Source organism: Dysidea avara, chromosome 10, assembly GCF_963678975.1.
Source record: "Dysidea avara chromosome 10, odDysAvar1.4, whole genome shotgun sequence".
In the NCBI taxonomy this organism is placed as follows: domain Eukaryota; kingdom Metazoa; phylum Porifera; class Demospongiae; order Dictyoceratida; family Dysideidae; genus Dysidea; species Dysidea avara.
This window is the reverse complement of record NC_089281.1, coordinates 4423373-4451300: the sequence shown is the minus strand read 5'-3', so window position 1 is coordinate 4451300 and position 27928 is coordinate 4423373. Positions and strand designations below refer to the sequence as shown.

The 27928-nt window shown below is 37.4% G+C and overlaps 2 protein-coding genes across 4 annotated transcripts in view; both read right to left on the bottom strand.

Annotated features, from left to right (window-relative positions):
• LOC136237221 (uncharacterized) overlaps positions 1-1967 on the bottom strand; it is a 42168-nt gene extending 40201 nt beyond the window's left edge. The window contains exons 1-2 of the mRNA XM_066027546.1: positions 1653-1967; positions 1077-1138 (exon numbers count right to left, since the gene is read on the bottom strand). Coding sequence (XP_065883618.1) covers positions 1077-1138; positions 1653-1880 — 290 coding nt within the window. The 5' untranslated portion in view covers positions 1881-1967. The remainder of the gene's footprint in view (positions 1-1076; positions 1139-1652) is intronic.
• Positions 1968-5841: 3874 nt separating this feature from the next.
• Positions 5842-27928, bottom strand: part of LOC136237223 (uncharacterized) — a 48219-nt gene continuing 26132 nt past the window's right edge. For 2 of the 3 annotated variants that reach the window (XM_066027549.1, XM_066027548.1), the window contains 3 exons: positions 26857-26955; positions 26759-26806; positions 26499-26711 (listed from right to left, as the gene is read on the bottom strand). In XM_066027549.1, coding sequence (XP_065883621.1) covers positions 26647-26711; positions 26759-26806; positions 26857-26955 — 212 coding nt within the window. In that variant the 3' untranslated portion in view covers positions 26499-26646. Of the gene's footprint in view, positions 7759-16956; positions 17224-24254; positions 24462-26429; positions 26712-26758; positions 26807-26856; positions 26956-27928 lie in introns of those variants that run through there. The other variant, XM_066027547.1, reaches the window with a different exon arrangement.

Genomic DNA, 27928 nt, shown 5'->3' with positions numbered 1-27928 from the left:
AATTTCAATGGGTGGCCAAGAAATTTCATTACATCTTCATATACGTAAAAGTTGAACTGGATTCTGAAAAACAGCTAAAAATTACAAGTGAATTTTTTCTCAAGAGAGTTAACATTTCAGGCAACCAGATGATTAGTGGTGACAACAAAGGTGTCAACAACAGACATGCATGGTTTGACTCCATTACAGGACACTGCATTTTATGGTTTCCCCATAGGAAATGCATGGTGAAAATTTTAATTGACCATAAATATTGTGTCAGATATTTGAATGCAAAGATTTAGAAATATTTTTAGCGGGTCAAGCAGTGCCACAAATGGGCTAATTTCAAGATCATGTGTAATTGCATCCATGAGTTATTAAATGTTTTGAGGATCCAGCTCAATGCGTATATACTATAAACCTATGAAAATCCATTGAAATTTTATGAATGAATATTATTTTCATTGGATATTCATTGATTTGTCCAATGAAAATACTACAGAAATAAAAATTCATTGGGGCCACCAATGAAATTTTGACTTTTCAGAGGTTTTTTTGAAAATTTCAATGGATTTTCAAGGCCAAATTGTCCTATAGTGAGTATAGCTGCAGGCGCCGTAAGTGATCTCAATACCTTTTATTTCTGTGATCCCTTATGACCTCTTGAAATTTAAATTCCTTAATAAAATATACATGTCATAATATCAACCCTTGTACATTTTATTGTTGTAGATCTCAGCATTACCATTACAAACCACATGTTAATTGGTGCCACTTGCTCTTTACTACCACAGTTTAAGCTTCAACTAAAATTGGCTGACATTTGCATTGAGCATCACAAAGCTACAGCTGTATAGTGCAGATGTGGCAAGTTTGGTAAATGGACTAAACCAAAAGTTTACACAAAGTTAAACAAGAGTTCAAGAGTTCATAACTTTTGGTTTAACTTATTTACCACAAATAAGAAGAAATGTGCCAACTACACAAACTAGCAAAGGAAACAGTCTATGGCAGGTAGCTATATATAGAGCCAACAGAAGGACACACAATAATATTTTATCCATTACAATTTAGTTTTGAGGTTCCCCTCTTACTTGCCAATTCCTTCCACAGTAGTGATCTGCCATCCCTCAACTGAATATAGTGGACACAAGCACTGGAAAAAATAACACATAATAACAACTGTAGTTAGTTATATTCATTCAGTAATGTGAAATGACAACACCAGTGCACTTCAAATGAGAATGTGCATATACATAAACACACACCGTCACCCTTGCACACACATAGCTAATTGACTGTACAACCTGTGGTTAGCTGTATTAACAGTTACCATAACTGTACAACTTCAAAATGAAGGTGGCATACAGATAAAGTACAGAATTAAAATTACAATAGGCAGTAAATTACCATTGAAGTATATACATGAAGTATAACATGTACAGCTAAAAGCATCAACACAACTTAAGTAGTGCAGCATTTCTACAACAATAGAACACGGATAAAGTTCAGTACGCTACTATATATACCAGGCTGTACCGAACAATGCTTGCGATTTGCAATATACATAGATATGGTGTAGTGCATGCATGGTGAATAGCTGAGTCAAATCTACAGTATAATTATGACTTTAGCTAGCGCCGGCCTTCTAGCTCGTTATGTGAACTTACAGAATTAACAGATGTGGTAGTGTCTTTCCCCGTGGTAAGATCTTTCCTCAATACAGACACTACACAACATCCACAACCTCCCTCTCCACACATCTTTTTAGTCCCAGACAATCCATACTGCGATCTGATCCACTCGTTCAAAGTCGTGTTCGGGTCTGCATTAGACACCTGCACGTTACCACCATTGAGCGTAAACGATACATTCGTAGTGGGAGAAAGGGACGACATTATTATCCAAGTCGCTTTGCAGACTCTTTGTCTATCTGCTCGGTCTTTGTAAGGTTGCACTTGATTATTAGCGTGGTGCACGTGTGATTAAGCCACGCCCCCATAACAAATTAGCCTGAGCTGGCATGCTATATTCATATGAGAAATCTCAAGAATTTGTGTTGTGGTCACATCTCTCATGTAGCAGTAAGTTGATTTTTTTTTTGCCACGTGATTGTGCTGATTGGATTATTTAATTTGTCTCCAACAGTGAAATAGATCATTAAAAGGTAAGGATTCTGTTGAATAGCATATTGATTTTGTCTTTGTATAAGGATTTTGAAAATAACTGCAGGTCGTTTAAGAGTTCAGTATTAATATGTGTGAAACTTTAATATGCTTGAAGGTGCCATGATAGCTGATTTTGCAACAAGGGAAAATAAAATGATGCTGAGGAGATAAATATTTCTTTTCACTAAACAGACCAATAACTACAACCACACTGTAAAAAACAAAGGTGTTCGATTACACCCTATAAGGGTGTTATGCTACACCCACATCTTTAGGGGTATTTTTGTCAAAAGTAGTGAAAACCCACAATCAAATGTGATGCTTGGTTGTTAGATTATTAATATAAAACGGTAACCATTACAAGTAAGGTACAATAAAGCATTAAACGCAACTGTGTTATGTATTGCGTTATCATTTCATTTCAATAGTTATAGGCTTCCTTTGAGGACTTTGACATTAGAGATGTGATCATGCTTGCACCCACCCCCAATACCCTCCCCTCAAAGGTTCAGAGTTTTTGTATCCAGTGTTACCAAACACCCTAGTGAGAGTTTTGTAGCAACCTGATGGGTGTAACAAAACACCTCTGACTGAGGGAGCCCCACAAAAATGGGCGATATAACATCCCTAAAGGTGTGTTAGAAACACCTTTGTTTTTACAGTGCAGCTTTGTGTAGCTAGAATATTTGGTAGCTACCATATATCACTGTAGCGTAGCCATCTTTATGCTAGTGCTATTCAAAAACTAATATAGTCAGTTCTCTGATACCAGGTCACATGTAGTTGTAACATGGGCATGAGGACTTTGCCTGATACATATGCCCGACAGCCTGATCGAAGGTTGCAGGCCTGAGGGCTGAGGGCAGACGTATCAGGCAAAAACCTGGATGACCTGTGTTACAGCTAATATGTAACACTTCTGATCCACTCAATGATCAATCACCCAAGCCAATATGAGTACAACTACTAGATATATTATGTAAATACATCCCTGAAAGATGCAACGATAGGTCGGCAGCTGGTACGTTCTGTGGCTATGATAAATGGACAAATTCTAGAGATATCACAGAGAATTTCAGTTATGCAAGTTTAATGTAATCAGTGCTGTTGAATCGTTTATGGCAGAATTACAAAATTTGCTAAAGGCTTGGATGTTGTAAGCTTGCTTGTAGAGTGGTTATTTTTGGGGTAATTTCGTGTCATTAGTAATGTGGGTGTGGTCATGTTAAAAAAAAAACATGCAGTAATGCTTCCTATAGCTCTCACCTTAGCCCAACATTTTTCAACTTGTAGGTTAGTGAGGATAACAAAACACTTTTCATCTGAGTGGCATGGCCAAATCCAAGTCATGCATGCTGATCACGTGAGAATTAATTGATCCCCACAATTGATCTTGGCCTTAATATAATCACTGCATAGTTGCATCCCAGGTTACATTCAGATGTAGCCTGGGCAAGGTCGCCAACTGGACTACATTACAAATGTAGCCCAGGCAGCTCCTTTGATCTGAAGTGTGAAAGCAAAACATACCACTTATAGTGCATAGTGCATATATCCATATTACATTGCTTTGGCATTCAGATCTACTCCATTAGACTGACAATGTGCAATCAAGTCCTTCCATGTTGGGTTGTTCATTTTTTGTCTAACTGGATCATTTCTGCTGTTCAGCATCTGACAGGCATTGATCACTCCCTATAATGACATAGATACTATTTTCTGATACATATGTTCAGCGAAGTGATTGCTTACTATACACTATACCGGTGATGTATACTCTGTACTACTACTACCATCTATACCAAACAGCCAAGTCCATGGCCTTTAAAAGACAGGGTAAAAAGTTGTGAAACTAAAGATGGCAGTCAGCCACATCATTTTATTGATATCAACATTATTACTTGGCAGCCATCTTTGATTTCCTAGCATTTTAAAAGATTTCTCTCTTATTCACAGCTTGGCTATTTTGATATAGATATTACTTTTTTGTATTTGAATGTCTCAAAGTTAGCCTATGGCTAGCTTTTTGCTTGTGTTCTTTTCCAACCATTTAAGAAGAATTTAACAGAAATCAAGTTAAAAACTAATGAAAAACCAAAGGTGTGAATCAAGCATGCGATTCAGGTATTCTATAGTGCAGTAACCCTATTAGAGCGTTCAACAAATACAATCATAATTCTTTCATATTCAGGGGTGGATCTAGAAATTTTCAGTGGGGGTTTCTGGTTCTCTGGAATTGCAACTTCAGCCTATAGCTAGCTGCAAGTTGAAGACCAAAAAAAAAAAAAAAAAGGTCGCAAACGCTGTGAAGGTGATTTCAGTGGTAAAAGTATGAAGTTTTTCCCATAGAAAAAGAGCCATATATAATACAGTATGTATAACTCTGTGATTTTTATCACCCAGACGAATCGTAGGGGCACGTGCTATTTCAGAGGGGGTTTCTGGAAACCCCAGAAACCCCCTAAAACCGCCCCTGATATTTACACAAAAGAACAATAGCCACTTTAAAGGTTGGTATGTAGTAAAGTATATGAATTACAGAAAGAATGAAGAAGTGTTTTGTGCAAGTCTGGATATGTGCTTATTCCAATTGCCTGGAAGATGTGACAATAATTTTTATGCAATGCTCAATCATATACTTGTTACAGATATGTATTTGGTTTTCAAGTTATAAATACTTCATGGGCATTGTCCCACTTTCTTTCAAGCCACCTCTATAATATGTCAACTTTAAACAGTTTACAATGTGTGTGAGATAAAATGATGTTCTATTAGGCCGCATAAATAGCTATAGTTGGAGTTTAGTTTTAGTGATCTTCATTATTTATATTTAACCTTGTTAGAGAGCACAATATGGACAAGTGAAAGTGGTGTGGCTGCAAAATGAAGTGGATTATGGTATAGTTTACTTTATTTAATGGTTTGAGCATTCAGATTTGATTAGTAGTTCAAACACAGCATATTTTAGTTTTGGTTACAATTGGAATACTAAAACAGCACTATTACCATATTTGCTGATGTCCATTACCATTAGCACAGTTCCACACATAATCTATACTAATAAACATGTATAATATAATTGTATAGTTTACTTTATTTAATGGTTTGAGCATTCAGATTTGATTAGTAGTTCAAACACAGCATATTTTAGTTTTGGTTACAATTGGAATACTAAAACAGCACTATTACCATATTTGCTGATGTCCATTACCATTAGCACAGTTCCACACATAATCTATACTAATAAACATGTATTTTCGCAATTTGACTTGTTCAAACCTTTCTATTTTTCACAACTAACCACAAGGAACATAGGTAGCTTGCAAACATTTAACTGAGTCCATTAGTTCAGCCAGTGGACCAGTTCAGTGAATATTAGCACCTTTCCACTACATCACTAATCTCTTAGTGCATTAATTTTAGAATATGTTGTACCAAACTCACAGACAAGGAGAACTGTTTGGCACAAAAGTCACTTTGGCATTTGCAGTAGTTTTTGAGAATATTGCAACCACTTTATATAGAATACAAATGTCTTTTTATACGTACAACTGAACTGCTGTAACACAAAACAAATAATATATTCAAGAGGGGGGAGCTTTGAATTCCATGACATATGTATGTATTAATACACAAAGTACAACCGTAATTAAACGGATAAAACAAAATAATATTCGTGCAATGCGGAAAGTACAGCAAATGTCAAGGTTTTGCAGCAATTGTTAGTTTGCTAGGCTAGAAGCAATTCCTTGTAGCCTGTTAATGTAACATGTGTGTATTAAATCAAACTCTTCCTCATATTTTCCAGCAGTACAGTACTGAAATGTTAACTCTATATGTGGTGATCCTTTCCTTAGTGCACTAGTGATCTTTTGGTGTAACTCAATGTGTAACTTTATGTATGGGACTATCTTGTGGCTAATTATGTCAAAGTCAGGTGTAATCCTTTGTAAGTACTCACAAGACCTTGTGATAATGCTTAACTGTTGAGGTTCACAATGTGAAATGATCCCCCGAATGGCAGCTACAGTTGTTTGAGCTAATTTTCCAATTGGAGAATTAAAGCATTTATCTTCAACAGCGTCGATTAGCACAGTGTAGTTTCCATCCATCAAATGCCGTTGAATCACTTGTTTTAATTCTCTGCTTAGTTTGTGAACATGTCTTAGTAGCTTAACACATTCAACTTTAAGAGGAGTAGTTTGCTCTTCAAACAATGCAGAAACACCTTGAGTGATTATTGGCGACTGCAAGGCATCTTGTATTGCATGAATTTTGCTTGTGATAAAATGCAATTCAAATATCCTTCGCATGTCTATTTTTTTGAGATAATACGGTAAAAGATCACATTCCACCTTGCTTCTTGTATACTTTAGGTATTCTGCAGGCTTTAAATATAACGTTGTTATGTCACATATTCCATATGACTGTTGAAAGGAAACTTCTAATCCATGTTTTAGAACATTAGCTGTGCCTAATCCACCATATGGAGACAAACGAAACACTTGGTCACTGTCTATGTTCTCAATGATAAATTGACTTATGACTGCATGCACTTCCACACAGGGTTGTAGTTTAATGTTAGGGGGTATGATGGTATCCACAAATGTGACTAAACCATAACCCCACAGAGTATTAACTTCATCTTCAGCCTCCATTTCCGAAACATTCCATAGATAATGTAGCACCTGCATTGGTAGTGAGTTGCCTACTCCAGTTGAAAGTATTAATGACTTGAAATTGTTTGGCTGATTTTGTGACAATAATGCCAATGTTATTTCAATGCAAACTTTTGCAGCAAACGTCCGGCTACTTTCTTTTTCTTTGCCTCCTTTTCCTTTAAGATTATTATTATCAAATGCTGTTAAGCCTTTCTCGTGCAATTTAACTCGTACACTAAGAATTGCATCATGAATAGACTTGTTTCGTTTCTTTACACCATGAAATAAATGTCCTCGGATAAGGGACAATAGTAGTGGCCATGAATGGGTTTCCTGTGCTAGCTCATCAAGTAAGTTTGTGTCTTCATGTGAAAGAGTATTGCAGTCTGCTACACCATTTGTTAACAAAATAATAGCTTCACCTGTCTCCATTGGACCTATGTTAATTGTTTCAGCAGTGGGTATGTGCTGTTCAATATCATTCATCCTGGTAGTGAGGACTGTTTTGCAGCAACCAAAAGCTCTAACTATAGGATCTGCATCTTCAACATGCCACACATCATCAATAATAACAAGTAGATTTTGATAGTGAGCTTCAACAAGCTGTTGAATTTCCTGCTCAGCATAGTTAGTATCTCCTGCATTTAACTGCTGGCCAGTTAGCAAGTGGTACAATTGACACAGTTTTTCACTAGGATCAGAGGATTGTGGTCCAAGCTGCACAAAAACAAAACCATTGGTGAATTGATGCTGTACGGTAGGATGGTGACACAAAGCTGTAACAAGAGTGGTCTTGCCAAATCCTCCAGCTCCAGTAACTGTTAAGGTTGTTGCATAACAGTCTATATTCAAGCATGCATTGCAAATTTTATCAACCATTTCTTCCAACAGTTTTGGGCGATGAACAATATTTGTTGGTAGTTTTGGAGGCTTTATATATTTTAAACCTGTTATGAATAAAGTAGTGTTGTTAAGTGCAGCATTGTGGGATACATAGTAAGAAATTTAAATATATACATAAAATAGTGTTGTAGCTAAACTGACATTTTCAAAATCAAGACATCTATACAATAGTGTGTCGTGCAGCCAAGGAAAGCTGTTCCGGACAAATGTGTATTATACTGGAACCAAAAATAGCTTGGGTGGAAGCACACTGGTTTGGTAGTGGAAATTCTCTCAGACCTCCCATAACAACTAATAAGTTTGACATCTTTGATACTCACAACTTCAAACTTTCTTATATTGTTCTTTCAATTTGGGATGGGATATGAGATGTCCTTTTTCTTTATATATTACTTTTCACCCACCCGAGAAGAACTTGCACATACTTTGTTTGATTTACTTTAAATTTGGATGATGCAAATAATAGAGTAAGTTACCTATTCTCAGACACTTGTTCTTGTAAACTGCAGAATGGAATCATGTGAAAATTGGTCTTGCCTTGCTTATAAAGCCCAACTAGATTTCCAAGTTTGAGCCTAAAATCTTATTTCAGTGGTTGTTGTACTAGACTGGATCAAAGTCACTGCTTGATATCCTGTATTCTCAGACAAATTTCATGTACTGTAACTGCAAAATTTTCATGGTAAAAACTTTCGTTTTTGTATAATTTATGTGAATGACTGCTCCCATTAGAGTATTTCGATATTATGCAAAAAAAATTGTGTAAACATTTTCGTATAAGTTTTGCACATGAAAATCATTTTACAATGAAAAAAAGTGAATTACAGTATTCTTGGACACCCGCCAGTAATCCTACTTGATGACTTACTACCAACACCATCACTTAGGGCTGTTCATTGGCTATCAGCAGAGCCATAGTTTATCTCATATGTAGATGACTGTGATTGGAAATATGTGGGCATGTCACCACCTCTAATCTCAGACAGGAGCTAATCAGCTCATCCTCATAAACTGCTAAACTGAATCTTATGAAAATTGGTGTGGAAATACTTCTCATAAAGCCTAACTAAACTTCCAAATTTGGGCCAAAAATTGTCTATGATTGCCTTGCTACTAGGGAGATAAAAGTTGCAACTCAAAAATTATTGTATTCTCAGAAAAACTAAAAATATTCTTAAACAATGAACAATATTTCCTACACCAAATAATCTATCCACTTACATCTGTTAGAGCTATTCATTGGTCAGCCATAGTTTATATCTTTCCATTACATTTAAGGATAGCTGTAATTTAAATGTTAGTGGATACTGAACTGAAATTCAGTTCAATAATATGCTGGTTATTGAACTGACAGTAAAACTTAGACATAAAGGTTCCAAAAAAATATATATATCAAGACACACGATAGTGTGTCGTGCGGCCCAAGAAGCCGGCGCGCCACACCGTGAGTATATTGACAGGAAGAACGAAAACGTCATTTTCACACCTTTGTATCTCGGTGATCACTTATCTGATTGGAACCAAATTTGCTACACAGTTGCCCGCCAGCCAAGGGAGTCTAAATTCCAACTTTGAAGGAAATCGCTCCAGCCATTTCCGAGATACGAGCTGCCAAAGTTTCGTTTTTTCTTCGTTTTTTTTTTTCTTCTTCTTCGTCTTTTCGCACACTTGCAAAAATTGCTATAACAAGCAAACGCGTATTCCGATCGCCTTGAAATTTGGCACACAGAAAGGGAGTCCAAAGGCGAATCCTAGCATCAAATTTGGTACAAATCTGATGAATGGTTCAGGAGCTATGACCGATTATTCGCGTAAAACAAGATCGATTTGTTGTCACGCCTACAGGGTAAACCGCTTCATGGAATGAGTTGAAAATTGCTATGTAGATGGAGTAACCATCGTAGGAGTGCCTTTTGGTGGTTTGAAAGGAATCGAGATAAAGACCACGGAGATATGACACAAAACCCAACCTGTGTCACAATTACGCAATCGATTTTTATGAATAAAAAAGTATTAGTTTTCACGCCTACTAGGCAAACCGCTTAGAGCAATGAGCTGAAAATCGGTGTATAGCTGGAATAATCTTCATAGAAAGTCCTTGCAGTAGTACAGAAGAATCGGATTACAAACCACTGAGTTATGATTCGAAAGCCAACTCCGTGTAGCAAATGCGAGATCGAGATACTCTAATAGAACAGTCACCCTAATAGAGCATTCGGCTAATTTATTTACTCCATTATAGAATTTTATTACATCACAAGTTATTCTGTAGGGAGTTCAGCTGCAAACAGTTAATCTTATAGACAGTTCAGCAAGAAGACAGTCACCATGTGGAGAGTTAAGCAAATATATCACTATAGAGATTCAGAACATTACAAGTCACACTGAAGAAAGTTCAGCTATAAACAAGTCATGCACTGTGTAGAGAATTCAGCTACAATTAAGTCACTCTCTAGAGAATTCAGTTACACAGAATTCAGCTACACACAAGTCACTGTGGAGAGAGTTCAGCTACAAACAAATTACCCTTTAGAGTGATCAGCTACAAACAAAACACTTTGCAGGGTGTTCAGCTGCAACAAATCAACCTTTAGAGCGATCAGCAATGAACAAATCAACACAAATCTACCTGTAGAGAGATCAGCTAGAAACAAATCACCCTGAAGAGAGTTCAGCTACAAAAAATCACCCTGTAGAGACATCAGCTAGAAACTAGACACAATGTAAGGAGTTCAGCTACAAGCAATCACCCTGTAGAGAGTTCAGCTAAAACAAATCAACCTGCAGAGAGATCAGCTACAAACAAATCACCTTAATAGAGAGTTCAGCTACAAACAGATTACATGTAGAGAGATCAGCTACAAACAAATCACCTTATAGAGAGTTCAGCTACAAACAGATTACCTGTAGAGAGATCGGCTACAAACAAATCAACCTGCAGAGAGATCAGCTACACACAAATCAACTTGTAGAGAGATCAGCTACAAACAAATCACCCTGTAGAGAGATCAGCTAGAAACTACACACAATGTAAGGAGTTCAGCTAGAAACAAATCACCCTGAAGAGAGGTCAGCTACAAAAAATCACCCTGTAGAGAGATCAGCTAGAAACAAATCACCCTGAAGAGAGGTCAGCTACAAAAAAATCACCCTGTAGAGAGATCAGCTACAAACAAATTGCCCTGTAGAGAGATCAGCTACAAGCAAAACACCCTGTAGAGAGTTCAGCAACAAAGAAACCACCATGTAGAGAGTTCAGCTACAAACAAATTACCCTGTAGAGAGATTGGCTACAAACAAATCAGCCTGTAGAGAGTTCAGCTAAAACAAATCAACCTGCAGAGAGATCAACTACAAACAAATCACCTTATAGAGAGTTCAGCTACAAACAAATTACCCTATAGAGAGATCGGCTACAAACAAATCAACCTGCAGAGAAATCAGCTACACACAAATCAACTTGTAGAGAGATCAACTACAAACAAATCACCCTGTAGAGAGATCAGCTAGAAACTACACACAATGTAAGGAGTTCAGCTACAAATAAATCACCCTGTAGAGAGTTAAGCTAAAACAAATCAACCTGCAGAGAGATCAGGTACAAACAAATCACCTTTTAGACAGTTCAGCTACAAATAAATCACCCTGTAGAGAGATCAGCTAGAAACTACACACAATGTAAGGAGTTCAGCTACAAATAAATCACCCTGTAGAGAGTTAAGCTAAAACAAATCAACCTGCAGAGAGATCAGGTACAAACAAATCACCTTTTAGACAGTTCAGCTACAAATAAATCACCCTGTAGAGAGATCAGCTAGAAACTACACACAATGTAAGGAGTTCAGCTACAAATAAATCACCCTGTAGAGAGTTAAGCTAAAACAAATCAACCTGCAGAGAGATCAGCTACACACAATTCAACTTGTAGAGAGATCAGCTACAAACAAATCACCCTGTAGAGAGATCAGCTAGAAACTACACACAATGTAAGGAGTTCAGCTACAAGCAAATCACCGTGTAGAGAGTTCAGCTACAAACAAACCAACCTGTAGAGCGATCAGCTAGAAACAAATCACCCTGAAGAGAGGTCAGCTACAAAAAACACCCTGTAGAGATATCAGCTAGAAACAAATCACCCTGAAGAGAGGTCAACTACAAAAAAATCACCCTGTAGAGAGATCAGCTAGAAACAAATCACCCTGAAGAGAGGTCAGCTACAAACAAAACACTTTGCAGAGAATTCAGCTACAAACAAATCAGCTTGTAGAGAGATCAGTTACACACAAATCAACCTGTAGAGAGATAAGCTAGAAACAAATCACCCTGTAGAGAGTAGCTACAAGCAAAACACCCTGTAGAGAGTTCAGCAACAAAGAAACCACCATGTAGAGAGTTCAGCTGCAAACAAATCACCTTATAGAGAGTTCAGCTACAAACAAATCACCCTGTAGAGAGATCAGCTAGAAACTAGACACAATGTAAGGAGTTCAGCTACAAGCAAATCACCCTTTAGTGAGTTCAGCTACAAACAAATCAACCTGCAGTGAGATCACCTACAAAAAAGCACCTTGTACAGAGTTCAGCTACAAACAAATTACCCTGTAGAGAGATCGGCTACAAATAAATCAACCAGTAGAAAGATCAGCTACACACAAATCAACTTGTAGAGAGATCAGCTACAAACAAATCACCCTGTAGAGAGATCAGCTAGAAACTAGACACAATGTAAGGAGTTCAGCTACACAAGTAAATCACCCTGTAGAGAGTTCAGCTAAAACAAATCAACCTGCAGAGAGATGAGCTACAAATAAATCACCTTGTAGAGAGATCGGCTGCAAATTAATCAACCTGCAGATAGATCAGCTACAGACAAATCAACTTGTAGAGAGATCAGCTACAAACAAATCACCCTGTAGAGAGATCAGCTAGAAACTAGATACAATGCAAGGAGTTCAGCTACAAGCAAAATCACCCTTTAGTGAGTTCAGCTACAAACAAATCAACCTGCAGTGAGATCACCCACAAAAACGCACTTGTACAGAGTTCAGTTACAAACAAATCACCCAGTAGAAAGATCAGCTAGAAGAAGTTACCTTGTAGAGAGTTCAGTTACAAAGAAACCATCATATAGAGAGTTCAGCTACAAAGAAATTACCCCGTAGAGAGTTCAGCTAGAAGAAGTCACCTTGTAAAGAGTTCAGCTACAAAGAAACCATCATGTACAGAGTTCAGCTACAAAGAAACCACCTGCACAGAATTCAACTACAAACAAATTACCCTGTATAGAGATCAGCTAGAAGAAGTTACCTTGTAGATAGTTCAGCTACAACAATTCACCCTGTAGAAAGATCAGCTAGAAGAAGTCACCTTGTAGAGTGTTCAGTTACAAAGAAACCATCATGTAGAGAGTTCAGCTGCAAACAAATCACTCTGTAGAGAGTTCAGCTACAAGGAAACCGCCATGTAGAGAGTTCAGCCTCATACAAACCACCTTGTAGAGAATTCAACTACAACAAATCACCCTGTAGAGAAGAAGTTACCTTGTAGAGAGTTCAGCTACAAAGAAACCTTCATGTAGGGAGTTCAGCTACAAAGAAACCACCATGTAGAGAGTTTAGCTGCAAACAAATCACCTGTAGAGAGTTCAGCTAGAAACAAATCACCCCGTAGAGAGATCAGCTGGACGAAGTCACCTTGTAGAGAGTTCAGCTACAAAGAAACCATCATGTAGAGAGTTCAGCTGCAAACAAATCACCTTGCAGAGAGTTCAGCTACAAAAAAATCACCCTGTAGAGAGTTCAGCTAGACGAAGTCACCTTATAGAGAGTTCAGCTACAAAGAAACCATCATGTAGAGAGTTCGGCTACAAAGACACCACCATGTAGAGAGTTTAGCTGCAAACAAATCACCTGTAGAGAGTTCAGCTAGAAACAAAATACCCTGTAGAGAGACCAGCTAGAAGAGGTTACCTTGTAGAGAGTTCAGCTTTAAAGAAACCATCCTGTATATAGTTCAGCTACATTTCAAGTCACCCAGTAGAGAGATCAGCTGCAAAAAAATATCCTGTGGGGAATAATGGGCATGTAATAAATATATGTATATAATTTGTATAATTACTAATAAAATCAAAAATAATTGAAGTACTAAAATTCTTCTTTAAGTTCTTTTCTTCTTCCTGTAGTAAAGAAAAAAAACACATGGGTTAAAAAAGCCCCAAAGCCAGCCATAGGCCGGCTTTGCAGTATACAAATACAAAAAGAAGTGATATCTAATCAAAAACAGCCAAGCTGCAAAAAAAGGTGCGGCCCCCATAAAGGCCATGGTGAAAAAAGATGTGAAATCCAAGGTGGCGGCCAAGAAATGGCTGTGATGGTAGGTTAATGGTTACATTTTAATAACGACAATTCAGGTGAATTTTGTGCCGCTTGGTCTTGGCACCAAATTCACCTGAATTGTTGTTATTAAAATGTAACCATTAACCTACCATCACAGCCATTTCTTGGCCGCCACCTTGGATTTCACATCTTTTTTCACCATGGCCTTTTTGGGGGCCGCACCTTTTTTTACAGCTTGGCTGTTTTTGATTAGATATATATATACATCTGGGGCTTGAACCCTGAAATGGGCTCCTTCACCCTATTGGTGTTTTCTACTTTTGGGGGAATGGGCAGTGCGGCCACAACTTCTTACAAGTGGTTGGCATCTTTGCTTGCTGCTCAGAGAGATGAGATAGTGTGTTGTCTTTCCACCAGTTTTTCTTTACTCAGGTCAGCTGTGACCTGTTTGCATGCATCAAAGTCTCATCGTGGCAGCCAGTGACTATTGGTGCACTTGACCTTACATGTATCTGAGGGTCAAGTGCTTCCATCACATTGATCCCTTTATGATTACAGTCTTATTTTGTCCAGCATTTTACCATCTAGTGCTGGGGGTGGTGGCAAGGAGTGTTGGCATCCCGGGAATAAAAATGAAAAATAATTAAAAGCTAGTGTGTAAGGTCAGTGTACTACTGGCTGTGCTACCGCTGCTAGCTACCCACCTCACCTACTTTTCTATCTTATAAATGTGACTAAAGAAGTAACATAGTGAGAGGAACCTGCACCTGGGTGAAGAAGAAACCAAGGCTGAACCCAACCCTAACACTAACTAGAGGTTTGCCTGGTAAACATAATGATGTCTTTCACTGTACATATCTGTATGAAAGGAAGTTTTTGATAAGCTCAAGGTGAACTAGGGTTTGCCTGGCTTTGCTGGGCTAGACGCTCGCTTCAACCCTAGCTTGCTTTGAACTCACCAAAAACTTACCTTCATACAACTAGTGTGCTTGATAGTAGAGTAGTTTGTGTTATTGAAAAAAGCTTTCAGTCCAACTATTTCTAGCAGCCCAAATTGGTGCTGTATTTATTATGTTGTATGAACTTTTTAGTTTATAGCTACTTGGCATATTTTAACTCCTTGTGGCATATAGCTGTGTATTGTCATCATGATACACATGCCTGTATTAAGCTAATCCATAGAATTGAATGTGTTTCACATGTGTTTCTCAAGACATATCCATTATAAACTACCGTAATTCACTTTACTTTCGTGCAAAAAATTTTCATGATAAAAATTTTCGTGTAAAAGTATTTTCATGATTTAATAAAATGACTGCTCTATTAGAATAGTTTAATCTTGTGTAAAATGTTTGTGCAAGAAATTTTTGTACAAATTTTACATGTGAAAACTATTTTACAATGAAAAAAGTAATTTACTGTATAAGCTCACTTATAGTAAACTTTTAAAAGCATGAGGTAGTGATTCGTGGCTTCTGTGCAATATGATTATGATGTCATAACCCAAGAACAGATTGAAAATTACAATAAAATCCCAAGAAATATTTGAATTTAATGAAATAGCACAAAGTACTGTATCACCCATTTAAGCCGGAATGAATGAAACACCACAAAAACAATGCATCCAAGAATTAAGGTGGTTACATATCCAAACATTTCCAATAACAACTAGTTATACCATACATGGAAAGAAATAAACTATGGCTCTGTTATCAACCTAAACATAGCTCTAATAGATGGTGTTGGTAAAGACTGGTTAAATTATTTGGTGTAGGAAATATTGGTCATTGTACAAGAATGAATGATGTTTGTCATTGATGCAGAATTTCAGGCTGCAACTTTAATCTACTCTAGCAAAACAACCATAAAAGATTTTCAACTCAAATTTGGAGGTTTAGTTAGGCCTTATATGTGAAGTATTTCCACACCAATTTTCATATGTTTTGGTATAGCAGTTTACGAGAACGAGTTGATTAGCTCCTGTCTGAGATTAGAGGTGGTGACATGCCCGGCATATTTCCGATCACAGCCATCTGCAGATGAAATAAACTATGGCTCTGCTGATAGCCAACAAATAGCCCTAAGTGATGGTGTTGGTAGTATCAAGTATTTAATGTAGGATTACTGGTGGGTGTCCGAGAATACATAAAATTTGTCTGAGAATACAGGATATTGAGCAGTGACTTTGATTCAGTCTATGTACAACAACCAAATAATATTTTAGGCTCAAACTTACAGTACAAGTCTAGTTGGACTTTATGCAAGGTATATCTACACCAATTTTCGCATGATTCTGTTCAGCAGTTTACGGGAACAAGTGTCCGAGTATACATTTTGTCTGAAAATGGATAGCTTACTCTATTCAGTACTGCAGCCTGACATGCCAATTGAGCTACAAGCAATTTTCAAGTGTGATTTTTCACACCTACAGGGTAAATAGCTCATAAAAATAAGTTGAAATTGGCCTGCTGATATGTAGGTAAACCATTTTAGCATATACTTTGTGCGGTTCGAAAAAATGTACAAGTATATAGAGTAACCAGACTAGACTGCCTTTTATGCAATGGCAGTGTTTCAATATGCGATAAAATATGCATGTCACTAGCCAGCAATATCAGTCTTCTATACTAGTTTTCATGCTTTTATTCTGGTACAGCTCCTATGCTAAAATACTGTACCAAGCAACAACTGTTATGGTGAATGATTAACCACACATTAATAAGACAATCTGTGCTATTCATTCTTAGAGGAGTAAACCATTGATTAAATATTTTCATTGGCGATAGTGCATTCTATGAATACTAGTTCAGACCATTTTCTTGTATTGTACAATAATTTAAAAGGTATACAATTTTACAGTACAATGTGATGATATTTCAGTTCTTAGTGTTAAGTTACAAGCCATACCTTGCTTGTTCATAGCAGCAATGGCATCCTTAAGTTTGCCCCATGTTGCTTCAGTGTCAATCTCTAGCCATTTTCTAAGCATACTCTTGCTGCAATCTAAGGCTCTGTTAGAATTATAGTCATTATTTTTAGAAATGATGGCAATTTCATGTTGTTGCAGACCAAGTTTGGTCCCAAGTTCTTCCCAGTAAATGGCACACCTTGGAGCTACATCTTTATATAACTCTGACATTTGTGGCCGTTCTCCATCTCTGTTAAATTCTGTACCTATATAAATTTACAAGACACATAGTAGTGTGTTGTGTGGCCAAGAAAGCCAGTGTGCCACACCATGATCAAGATGCATGGTAATGTGTTGTGCAGCCAATAAAGCCGGCGTGCCACACCATGTGTATATTTACTGGAAGAAACAAAACACAATTTTCATGTATACATAGCTCCGTGCAGACCGTGCTCCCTTATCGAATTGGAATCATTTTAAGACTACAAATGCACTCCACCTTCAACACCCCACATACCAAATTTGAGCAAGATTTCCTAAGTGAAATACAAGCCTTCAAAATTTGGCTTAATTTCTTCATTTTTTCTTTCTCCATTTAGGGGGATTGGGGGATTTGATTATTCTTTTTGCATACTTTACAAAAATGCTAATGCATAGCTCAATTTCCTTGAGTTTTGGTACACTTTAAGAGTGTACAATTACATACCAAGTTTGGTGCAAAACTGATAAATAGGTGGACAATTATTTGCATTTAAAAAGGCTGACTTATTGTCATGCCTACAGGGTAAACACTTATGGGAATAACTTAAAAATCAGTAATCATCATAACTCAAACCTTTTGTGGTTTAAAAGAAATCACATTGACAGCTATAGAGTTACAAGGCAGAAACCAAACAACTGTAAATCACGTGGTCAAAATACTCTAATAGAATAGCCACCACCGAGTAAATATGGTGCATGAAAAATGTCAAAAAACTTACCAGCTCTCGAACCAGGGACCTCCATACTGAGTATCCAAATCCTTAACCAATGAGCCGTTGTTATCACGGTTGTTCACCTCACTTAATTTCTACTTTATAAATGAAAGTTTTGGCTAAAATCTTCTCAGTAGTAATCAGTTCTCCCCTTAGTAGGTCTGTAAGTCTTTGTAGGTATCCTTTTCTGTATGCATATATCCCCTTTTAGGCTAACAGCTTTTAACAACTTTCTTCTAGCTTTTTCATAGAGATGTTTGGGTGGAAGGGAGTGCCATTAGGGCTCTGGTTAATTTTAAAAAGTTATAATTTCACAGATCTACCAATGGAACATCTAGATTGTTCTAGAACATTCTATGTGTGTTCTATTAGAGGTTCTCAAAAAAAATGTGCGCTCTATTAGAGTATTACAAAAGTAATCAAATAAACTCTGCAATACAATACCATTGCAACTTCTCTAGTATTCCACTAAATCAAAGCTGATATTATTGCCATTTAGGTACAGATCAGCAGGGTAGTACACTACTATTAAGAACTACTTGCGCCAATCGTCATCACCATAATCATCATAATAAGTGCTATGCTAGTAAAACTTGTGACAACAGACTGGAAATCGTATTCTAGCATAAAAGGTGCAGGACTTTTGCTCTGTTAAAAATTGAGCAATTGCAAATTATCATGTTTTGCATGAAAAATCGAGATACTTTGGTAGAGCACTGGTTTGTCTTACATATATCATCGCCATTGTATCTGTAGATAAGAACATTGATTTGTGATTTGTGTAAAAACAAACCTTGGCTTTGGGGTATATATTTGAAGTACAAAAAGAAGTGAAAATAATTGCCATAGTTACAGTAGTATGTACTTTATATAGTAGACATCATGGCGGTTTGCATTTTCCCATGAAAAGTACTGACCAGAAACCAGTACCTTCATGGTGTCTTGGCAGGTATAATCAAGAGTTAATAATAGAGTAGGCTCCACTGTTATTAACTCTTGGTATAATTGTGCCTTCAGTGCAACCCAAACGTTTCCAATAAGTTCGTACATTGCTACAAAAGTTTTATCGATTGACTAACTAATTAATTAACTAGCTAACTGATGCATTTTTAGACAAGCATACTGTAAATCTAACACTATGGGTTGGATGTTTTTACTGTTAGGCATATGTATGGTTTCAACATAACCCTTTTGGTTGGTGTACCCCGATCATTAGGTAGAATGCATACATTTTAAGCTTATCTTTAATTTGTCCTTCCATTTTACTTTTGTTTGTGTCACTTACATGACATTATACCCTTTTCTCTACATAATCATATGCATGCCAACTAATGGAATGAGAGTATTACAATATTATGTAATCAGTTCTATGTGTGCAATGTACATATGTGACTGATTGTGGAAAAACATTCCTAATCGCACATTAGTAGTTTCGAGATAAACGGTTTTGAAGAATTCAAGTCAGCATAACTTGCCAAGGATAACTAGCACGCATATGAAATTTACACAAGAGATGCATCAATCTATTATCTTTCAGACCACTTCCAGTACTTGTAGAGTTTCCTGTCAAATATGATAAAAATCTGAGTAGTTTGACGAGTGAAGTAGCATCACGAGTGCTCACAAAGGGGAGGAAGGTAGGGGGTGGCGGGGTGGGAAAGAGATAGACTTCAAAATGGAGGTAGACCACAATTGAAGTCCAGACATGAGATTGCAGGGCTGTGCTGGCTTCTTAGTGACTGATAGGTAGCAAAATCAACATAAAAATGTTTAGCCAACATTATCAGGCCATCCACCAGTAAACCACCGATTCTTGCCAAGCCTGAAACCGCAAGTGAGCCTTCATGCTGATTCTTGCCGAAACTGATTCTTGCCGAGCCTTCACAAGGTCTGAAATCGCCATTCAAACTCTCCACACCACCCAGAAAAAGATGTCTGTTAAACCAGCCTCGAGTAGTTTGAGTAGTACTGTAGTACAATAGTGTAGCTATCCACTAGTGGTGTTGGTTTGATTTTGTCCGATGTGCGATTTGGAACGGTTTTGTAAAATCTGGTCACATATGTGTAATGTTTCTATGGACAATATACAAGTACAACATGTGCAGTCAGCTCTATTCTCTGTGTGTAATATTCCATGTGTGTAATTTAATTGTGCTATGCATGTACCAAATACTTAACTACACTACAATATATGTGACCCGGTCTGCGAAAAGGGCTCTTATAGCTTTTCCAATTGCATATATATGGTAACCCATAACTTGACTGGTGAATATGGTACAAGCCTACAATTTGGTCACTCAATAACCCTAACCTGGCAGTAGCTGTGGGTGTAATTACATGGTGATAGCTTTAGTAGATTAGGAGTTATGATTAGCCAAACATGGATAATTGGAAAGGCTATAAGAGCCCTTTTCGCAGACTGGGTCACATATGCAGAAATGTAAACCAATACTGCCAAGGCACCAATGAAGGTATTGTAAGCATGGGCGTAGGAACAGGGGGGCCACGGCCCCCCTAGTCTGTGGCCGCAGACCTGCCAAGTCACATGCATTGGGCGTGTGACACACGCATTTCAACCAATTCTCCAGCTCACACGCGTGCTGCCTCAAACCTCCAGCATTTCCCTAAACTTCCTTCAGAATAAACTAAAACCCACAATTAAATATTATAACTACCCACGCATTAATTGTGTGTTGAGAATCGTCACTTTCAAAGCCATATGTGTGCTATACAAACTATTAAGCCATCCAAGTATTAAAATAGTATTCATTTTCGAGCTATTCTGTGTAAATGAATTTGCTAATATTGTGTCACACTTGTCATTTTGTAGATATTTTAAAAAATGATCACCAACACTTGTAATAAAGCACACCGGCACGTGATTATAGAGTTTAAAATACGTAGAAGAGAGGGAAGTTAAAGGTGTTACTGTGAATGTGTATCGTGTAATGCGGCAGCAAGCAAGTCAACAAACCAAGGTGGTGAATCTGTCATCGTATTGAACCAGTACACAGCGATTGAAGTTCGTGTTAAATTTTACTCGTCCGCCCAGACAGTCTTGTCGCTTGTGTCAGGAAATTGTAGACCCCTGTAATGTATTGGCAGAGCCGAGAAGTGGAGTACACGACAGAAGTTGACTGAAAAGTGATAATCATGATGGATGATTCCTGGATGTGGCGTCACTTGTCATGGTACCGCACAATTTGTATACTGTAGTGTCGATAGAGTAGTGGAATAAGCTGCACAACAGCAGTATAGGTTAGATAGTTGTAGCTATCATCAAATACATACACTTTTTAAAAATGCTGTGTGTGTGCATGCCCAAATAAATTGGACATTGTTTAGAACCCTCATGAATGTGGGTTCTGTGTTGAAATGGCTGCGTAGTTAGGTGGCTTCTTAGTTAACCAGGTGGTGTCTCCAGCATTTTCAGGTGGTCCACTTGGCAGCTCTGTGGCCATGGATAGATAGAACAGGCCAGGGCCCCTCCAGTTTGCAGCAGGAATCATTTTTACAGTAATGCACCATGTGACATGTAATAATTATAGATCATTGACCTACTTGGACGCTGATAAGCTATGTTCCTTTCTCACCGATTAAAATGTTGGTCCTGGTTTATTTGAAATAATATTAGAGGCGCTTAAGCTATGTACACCTCATGAGTAATTCGTGTTAGAAAATAATTACAGTGCAGCTACAGAGTTAACTTATGTCTCAGTCTCACTACCAGAATTAATTCGTAGTCGTGGTAGACCTATTTCAAATAGTCCAGTTAGTGAAGGAGCTTCTAGCAGTTCCAGCCCTAATAACGAACCTTTGATGGAGGAATCAGAGCAGTCCCACTTCCCAGAAGACTACGGATCTGCGAACTAACACAGAATGCAGCTAATACTCAGGGGCGTAGCTAGCCAGACGGTGGTGGTGGTGGGGGGGGGGGGGGGGGGGGGGGCAGGGAGGCACCACCCACAAAACACTCGACATCGTTCATAATTGCACAAAAGGCTAATGACTCAATGATGGGCTAGCCAACATACGGTGTTGTATTATTACAGCTTATGTAACTAGCTACGTAACTATTTCATTACTGATTGCTACCAGTTATCACTTATCAATGGAAATATTTTCGTCGAGCATCATCGCACGTGCCACAACTGTACTCCAACAAATTCGCCCACAATCCAGTAGAACTATATTGTGAATATTTTAGTACAAATACAATGTGTCACAGTTACTTACGTCAGCCACAGTCTGTACTGCAGTCCTTGCACACTGGCATAGTATGACGAGCTCACTCACTTCAGCCGGCGAAATTCATGTACGGCATCCCAATTCTATACCTTTCCTGTTAGCAGAATTTGTAAGCTTGTGACGGATCATCTGACTGACTGACAAAGTAAAAAAAAATTAAACTAGCAAGCCACTACACTGTACGAAGATCCAGTGTGATTAACTCGGGAAATAAAGTTGGTCCATTTAACACTTTATCACCTCGTAGGTTTGTAGCATCATTGCATATCACTTGTCACTTCTGAGTTGCGACTCTTGCGAAGTCACTTTGAGCAGGTCATCTGTCTTTAGGTTCGAAAAATGCACTATCACGTGAGTATTATAGGCTAAATATAGAATTGTGTCTAATATTTTCGTTCGGTGAAGGCAGTGTTTATACGGGGAACCCCTGGTGATTCGGGCATACCTTATTTTTAGCGCATCGTTTTATTAATTGCTTGTAACGCGCAAGAAATCATCGTATTATTATCACCATTCACAAACGGGTTGAATGTTGTGTGCACTCGCGTAGTAGCGCACAAACAGTAATTTGGGATGCGTGTCAGTTACTGGAAAGCTTGAGACGGAAGTTTTTAAAAAAAAATCACTTACTGACGGGGGGGCAAATGCCCCCCCTTGGCTACGCCACTGCTCAGGGGGGAAGATGTTAATTCATTAATTCATCCCGCATACAAGTAATTTATAACTTCTGGGGGGTATATTTAACAACATGAAATTAGTTCAAGTAATAGCCTCTTATTAATTGTGTTTTGTGATGTCATCAGTCCTATCACGTCGTTAACATGGTATACAAGGTTGCTATAAGATTACTTATCTAGCATAACTGTGATTATGATTATTGGCTAAAATTGCATCCAGATTCAACCTCATAGCACCTATTTTTCAAAATTTCCCTGGGGGGGGCATGCCCCCAGACCCCCCTAGAAGGAGAGCATGTCTGAGTGCGCTTCGTGCACTGTGCATGTACCCACAAGTAGCTACACCCTCCTCCACCACTGCTTTAGCTACCAATAGTGGCCCCCCTATAGTTTTTTGCTTTGCTATGCCCCTGGTAAGGTTGGTTTTTGGTCAGTATTTTTGTGAGAAAGAATCTCCTAATATATGTATGAGTATGTATACTATGTGTGGTTTCATAGATCTACCAATGGAATTCTAGAAAATACTATGAGCACTGTATGAGAAGTGCTTAAAATGTGTATTCCATTAGAGTATTACAAAATTATTAACAAATAATGTGCAACTCAGGACACTTCTGTCTTCAATTAGATAAAGAAGAACATTGGTAAAACAAACTGCAAAGTCAGCCAATGGCTAGAGCTTTATACAGTACAAAAGAAATGAAATCCACACTGGCAAAACAGCCAAGCTATGAAAAGGGGTGTGGCCTTCAAAAGCCTGAGTGAAAAAGTTCTGAAATATATGGTGTCAAAGAGATGGTGAAGAAATGGCTGCAATGAAGTTAATGCTTATAAATTTTATTTATGTCTGTAATTTATTAGCATTAATACTGTTGCAGCCATTTCTTGACTTCCACCTTCGATTTTGCAACTTTTGCACCAAGGTTTTGAAACCCACATCCTTTTTTACAGCTTGGTTGTTTTTGAGTGGATTCTATTGCATGGATCATCACATTTGAGTGGGGGTAGAGGATGGGAGTTTTTAATGGATGGTGTTTATATTTGATGGCACAAGGCCAAATAGGGTACCATTAGGTATAAAATTCATTAAATGCTCATTTCACAGATTCACTGGCTTATCCATGGTGTTACAATTCATTTTATCCAGCCTCTGATCTTCAGAGTTGTGGACACATCTGGCACAGTTCTCTAGGCCATCAAAATCCAGCTGCAATAAAGCAGACCCAATGAATTTGGTATGGAAATTGCTAGACTAGTGTTGCAACTTTATACTGATGTCGTTTTGATTTAGACTTTTGCACCTATATGGTTTATTCACAAAGTTGATATCCATGTTTCACTATTGCTGAACTACCAAAATTTAACTTCTGAATATTTTACACATGACAATGATTGTACCTTCTGTGAGAATATGCTGCATTGTATTTCTTACAGCTGAAGATTTGGAAGCTTCTGGCAAATCTTGTGATTGTTGGTGACTTGCTGAAATCTTGTGTAACTCGGTGAATGATGAATAACCACTGTTGTTGAACAATGCAATGTTTACTGTTGCATCAGCTCCATCTTTTGTAGGCACATATAAAGGATCAACCGTTTTCATTAATTCTGTAAATATAAGTACACAAAAATCATAATAGCTACATGTGTACGTACTTCATTGTTTACTTATTTATGCAAATAGTAGGAGAAATAGTACATGTAGAGATTATCAAAAACTAAAACTTATTGATGTAAAAGGTTTTTGTGATAAAAAGTAGAGAATGAATGTTGGTTGAATTACCTACATAGCTATGTGGGAAAATCCCTACATTGGCATGCATGTTACCACCATCTGTTCAATATCATGTAAAGTAGGGATTTTCCCATCTCATACTGTGGTATGTCAAAGTGACATCAAACAATGAAAAATCAAGCCTGTATCCTTAGCCGTTATTGAGTTACACTTGTCTAAAGGCATCGGTCAGGCAGTCAGTCATTAGAAAATTTCAGTAAATAAAAAAAATTAGCAATTTTTTGGAAATGTTTCAAATCATACTGAAGGCACTCTTGTGCTTGGTTATACTAACCAATACTGCCAAGGTGCCATGAGGGTATTGTGAGGCTGGTTTATGGTGATATTTTTTTGGCCAGAAAAGCCCAAACCCTGAATATACACTGTATGACAGCCCAAGGTGTCGATTCACAGTAGCATGTGCAATGACTTCCCTATGTTTGATGGATATTGAGTTTTCCATTGTAACTGGATTGCAGAGGTCCTTCTCTTAGTGTTCTTCATTTGTAACACTGTGTAATGGGCTGAACAAAGCTGAAAACGAAGCGTAATGGCCACTATGCTATTTCAATTGGGGTGCATGTTCAGATGAAAATTGGTGAAGAGGTTTATTCTGCCCTTAGAGGATGAAATCACCATGCAACTCCCACCAATGGTTGTGTCTTTGAATGCAGATCAACAGCGTACTACAGCAGTTGGTATTCCACCAAACGTAAAGTAACTGTGCTTGAAAACTTGTTTATGGAAATGAGATAATTTTGTAGAGAGAATTGGATTTGCTAGAAATTCCTTTAATAAACTTGTTGTTGCCAGCTGGATGGAATTAATTGATGGGATTAGCTAATTGGTGCTACAGTTCAGGAGTTAGCTTGATCACGGATAAGACACCATTTCAGCTTTATATATGTAGAAGTTTCTAAAAATTATAAGGCAATGATTGTGAATTGGCACCATATCATTTAGTATACCTTACTTAACTTGCACAGAAAATTTGGTGCTTTTAGACAATTTTTGTAATTTGTCATTTAGTCACTCCACTAACTTACCAACTTAAAAGTGTAGGAAAATTAAAAAAAAATCATTTAGTAGGCATATTGCAGAAATAAAAAGGCAATGAAATAACAGTGGCTGCAGCTATACTTCAGCCATGTACAGTCAGTTAGTAGTATGGTCATGAAGGGATTAAATGTCCACTAGTATAGCTGTAGCTGTAGACAACTTCCCTTGCTTCATTACTTTCATCCATTCTCAAATGCAAAAATTTCCTTATATTTGTTTGTTTACTTTTTTTGCAATCATTACTGGTAAACCAGTGCATACTGCAACTAAGGAAAGAATGGCACCAAAGAAATTAACTGTGACTGAACGTTAGCCCTGACTATCAATTACTGGAAAGCAACATGGCCATTCTGCTTCATTTTCAGCTCTATCATATAGTGAATAACAGTACAAGAAGTGCCTCTGCAATCAACCCACTTGCAGAAATTACAGATGATTCTCATGATATAGTAGAAGCCATAATGCATTTCCTATGAATACTTACACAGTGTGGAAAAAGAAATGAAACACTAACCCTAACCCATAAATAAATTAAAGCACTGCTTACTTATGATGTATGAAAATTAAGTGCTTAGCGCTGTACCTCAATGCTAATATAACACTCAACTTCATCTCATGCTACATTAGTATCTCATCCATGCACCTCATGTTTTATTTCCATGTAATACACCCACGAAAGATTTTAACATACACTATATTTTAAGATCACTTTTACTAATTATTTTTTCTATTATTTTCCTTACCATTTTGCAAAGTCTCAATGAATTCCCTTCCTTTTGTAGTATTTACCACTTCTTTCATCATTTTGAAAAACTTCAAGATGTCCTTGTCTGATTTCAGCATGACTACCATAGCATTACCAACAATGTTCTCATTAACTAGTTCCATAGATGGCAGCATTGTCAAATGATGCATTATTGCATCTGGCATTGGTAGGTATTTCATCATTACTTGTACAGTTCATAGGTAATCTTGTGGCAAACAATCACATAATCCTGTGTAGTTTAATCTTAGCAATGTCAGGGCTATAAACATAATTATTGAATGATGGAATGTGTTATATAGCACTTACCTTTAGGATTTAATTGAATAGTAGAAAAGACATGCTGGTACAGATCAACTACAAATTGATATTTGTTTAAAAGCATCATTGTTACTGACTTTATATACCTGCTATAGGTGGTCGGACAGGCACATTGCTAAGCTGAGGATTGCTTGACAATTGATTGCTTCCAGTAGCAGAAGAACTGGTGCTTTTTTGCTGAAATTCTGTAATAAATGTATAAATAATTTAATTACTGAATGTGGTTTGTATCTTAATGAAACACCCACATTTAAAGTTTATTTTTGAAAGATTGCAACCTACTAGAACTTTTTGTAGTATAAAAGAGTAAATCAAGTCTGACTTCAAACGAAAAGTTTTCATAGTGACTTGGAATTTTAGATCTACTTAGATGAAGTGAATAACCAATTAAATGGCTGATTGACTGCAGAGAACACAATCTCAGCTGGTACATATTGTATTTTCCTTCACATTTTCAGCCAACTACATGCATGAGAGAAACACATATCACTTGTATTTGTAATTAGCAGGTTTGAGTTCATTTGAATTACTAGTTATTCATGAAATATGTACCACGGCGAGTATGATATGGAAAATATAGTACAAACATATAGTACAAAGCAAAGTAGAGTGTTATATTTGGCTTGAGACCACAATGAGTGCTATATTTTCCATAGTACACATCACAAGTGTACATGGTATTGGAGTTGCAATCAAGAACAAAGTAACAAGTTTATCATGACCTGGAATGGGCAGTGAGAAAACTAGTACCTATTTGTGGTTAGCAGAAGGTTAATTTGATGCCAAGTTATCACACAATTTGTATTTTTCCAGATAGAATTCACTTATGGCAGGCAAAGTTGATTAATAGTTTCTCACCACCCACCTACATCACTTACGTACCTCTAGATTTATTACTGCTGTAATCGATCACATGTGCTAGCATTTCAACATTTAGACACACTAGCCATCATTTTCAGCTAAGAAAACATTTCTTCCTACTCCAGCAAGGTAGTAAGGTTTAAGCATAAGCTCTTTGAGAAGGCTTTGATAATCCTTGTAGTGACAGACAACCTGTTGTTGTGATTCTGGGTGGCTTCCTTCATAATAGATAATGAAAAATGACTGCCTGCCTACATCAGTATGTAGGAGGTGGCTGATGAGAAACTAGCAATCTAC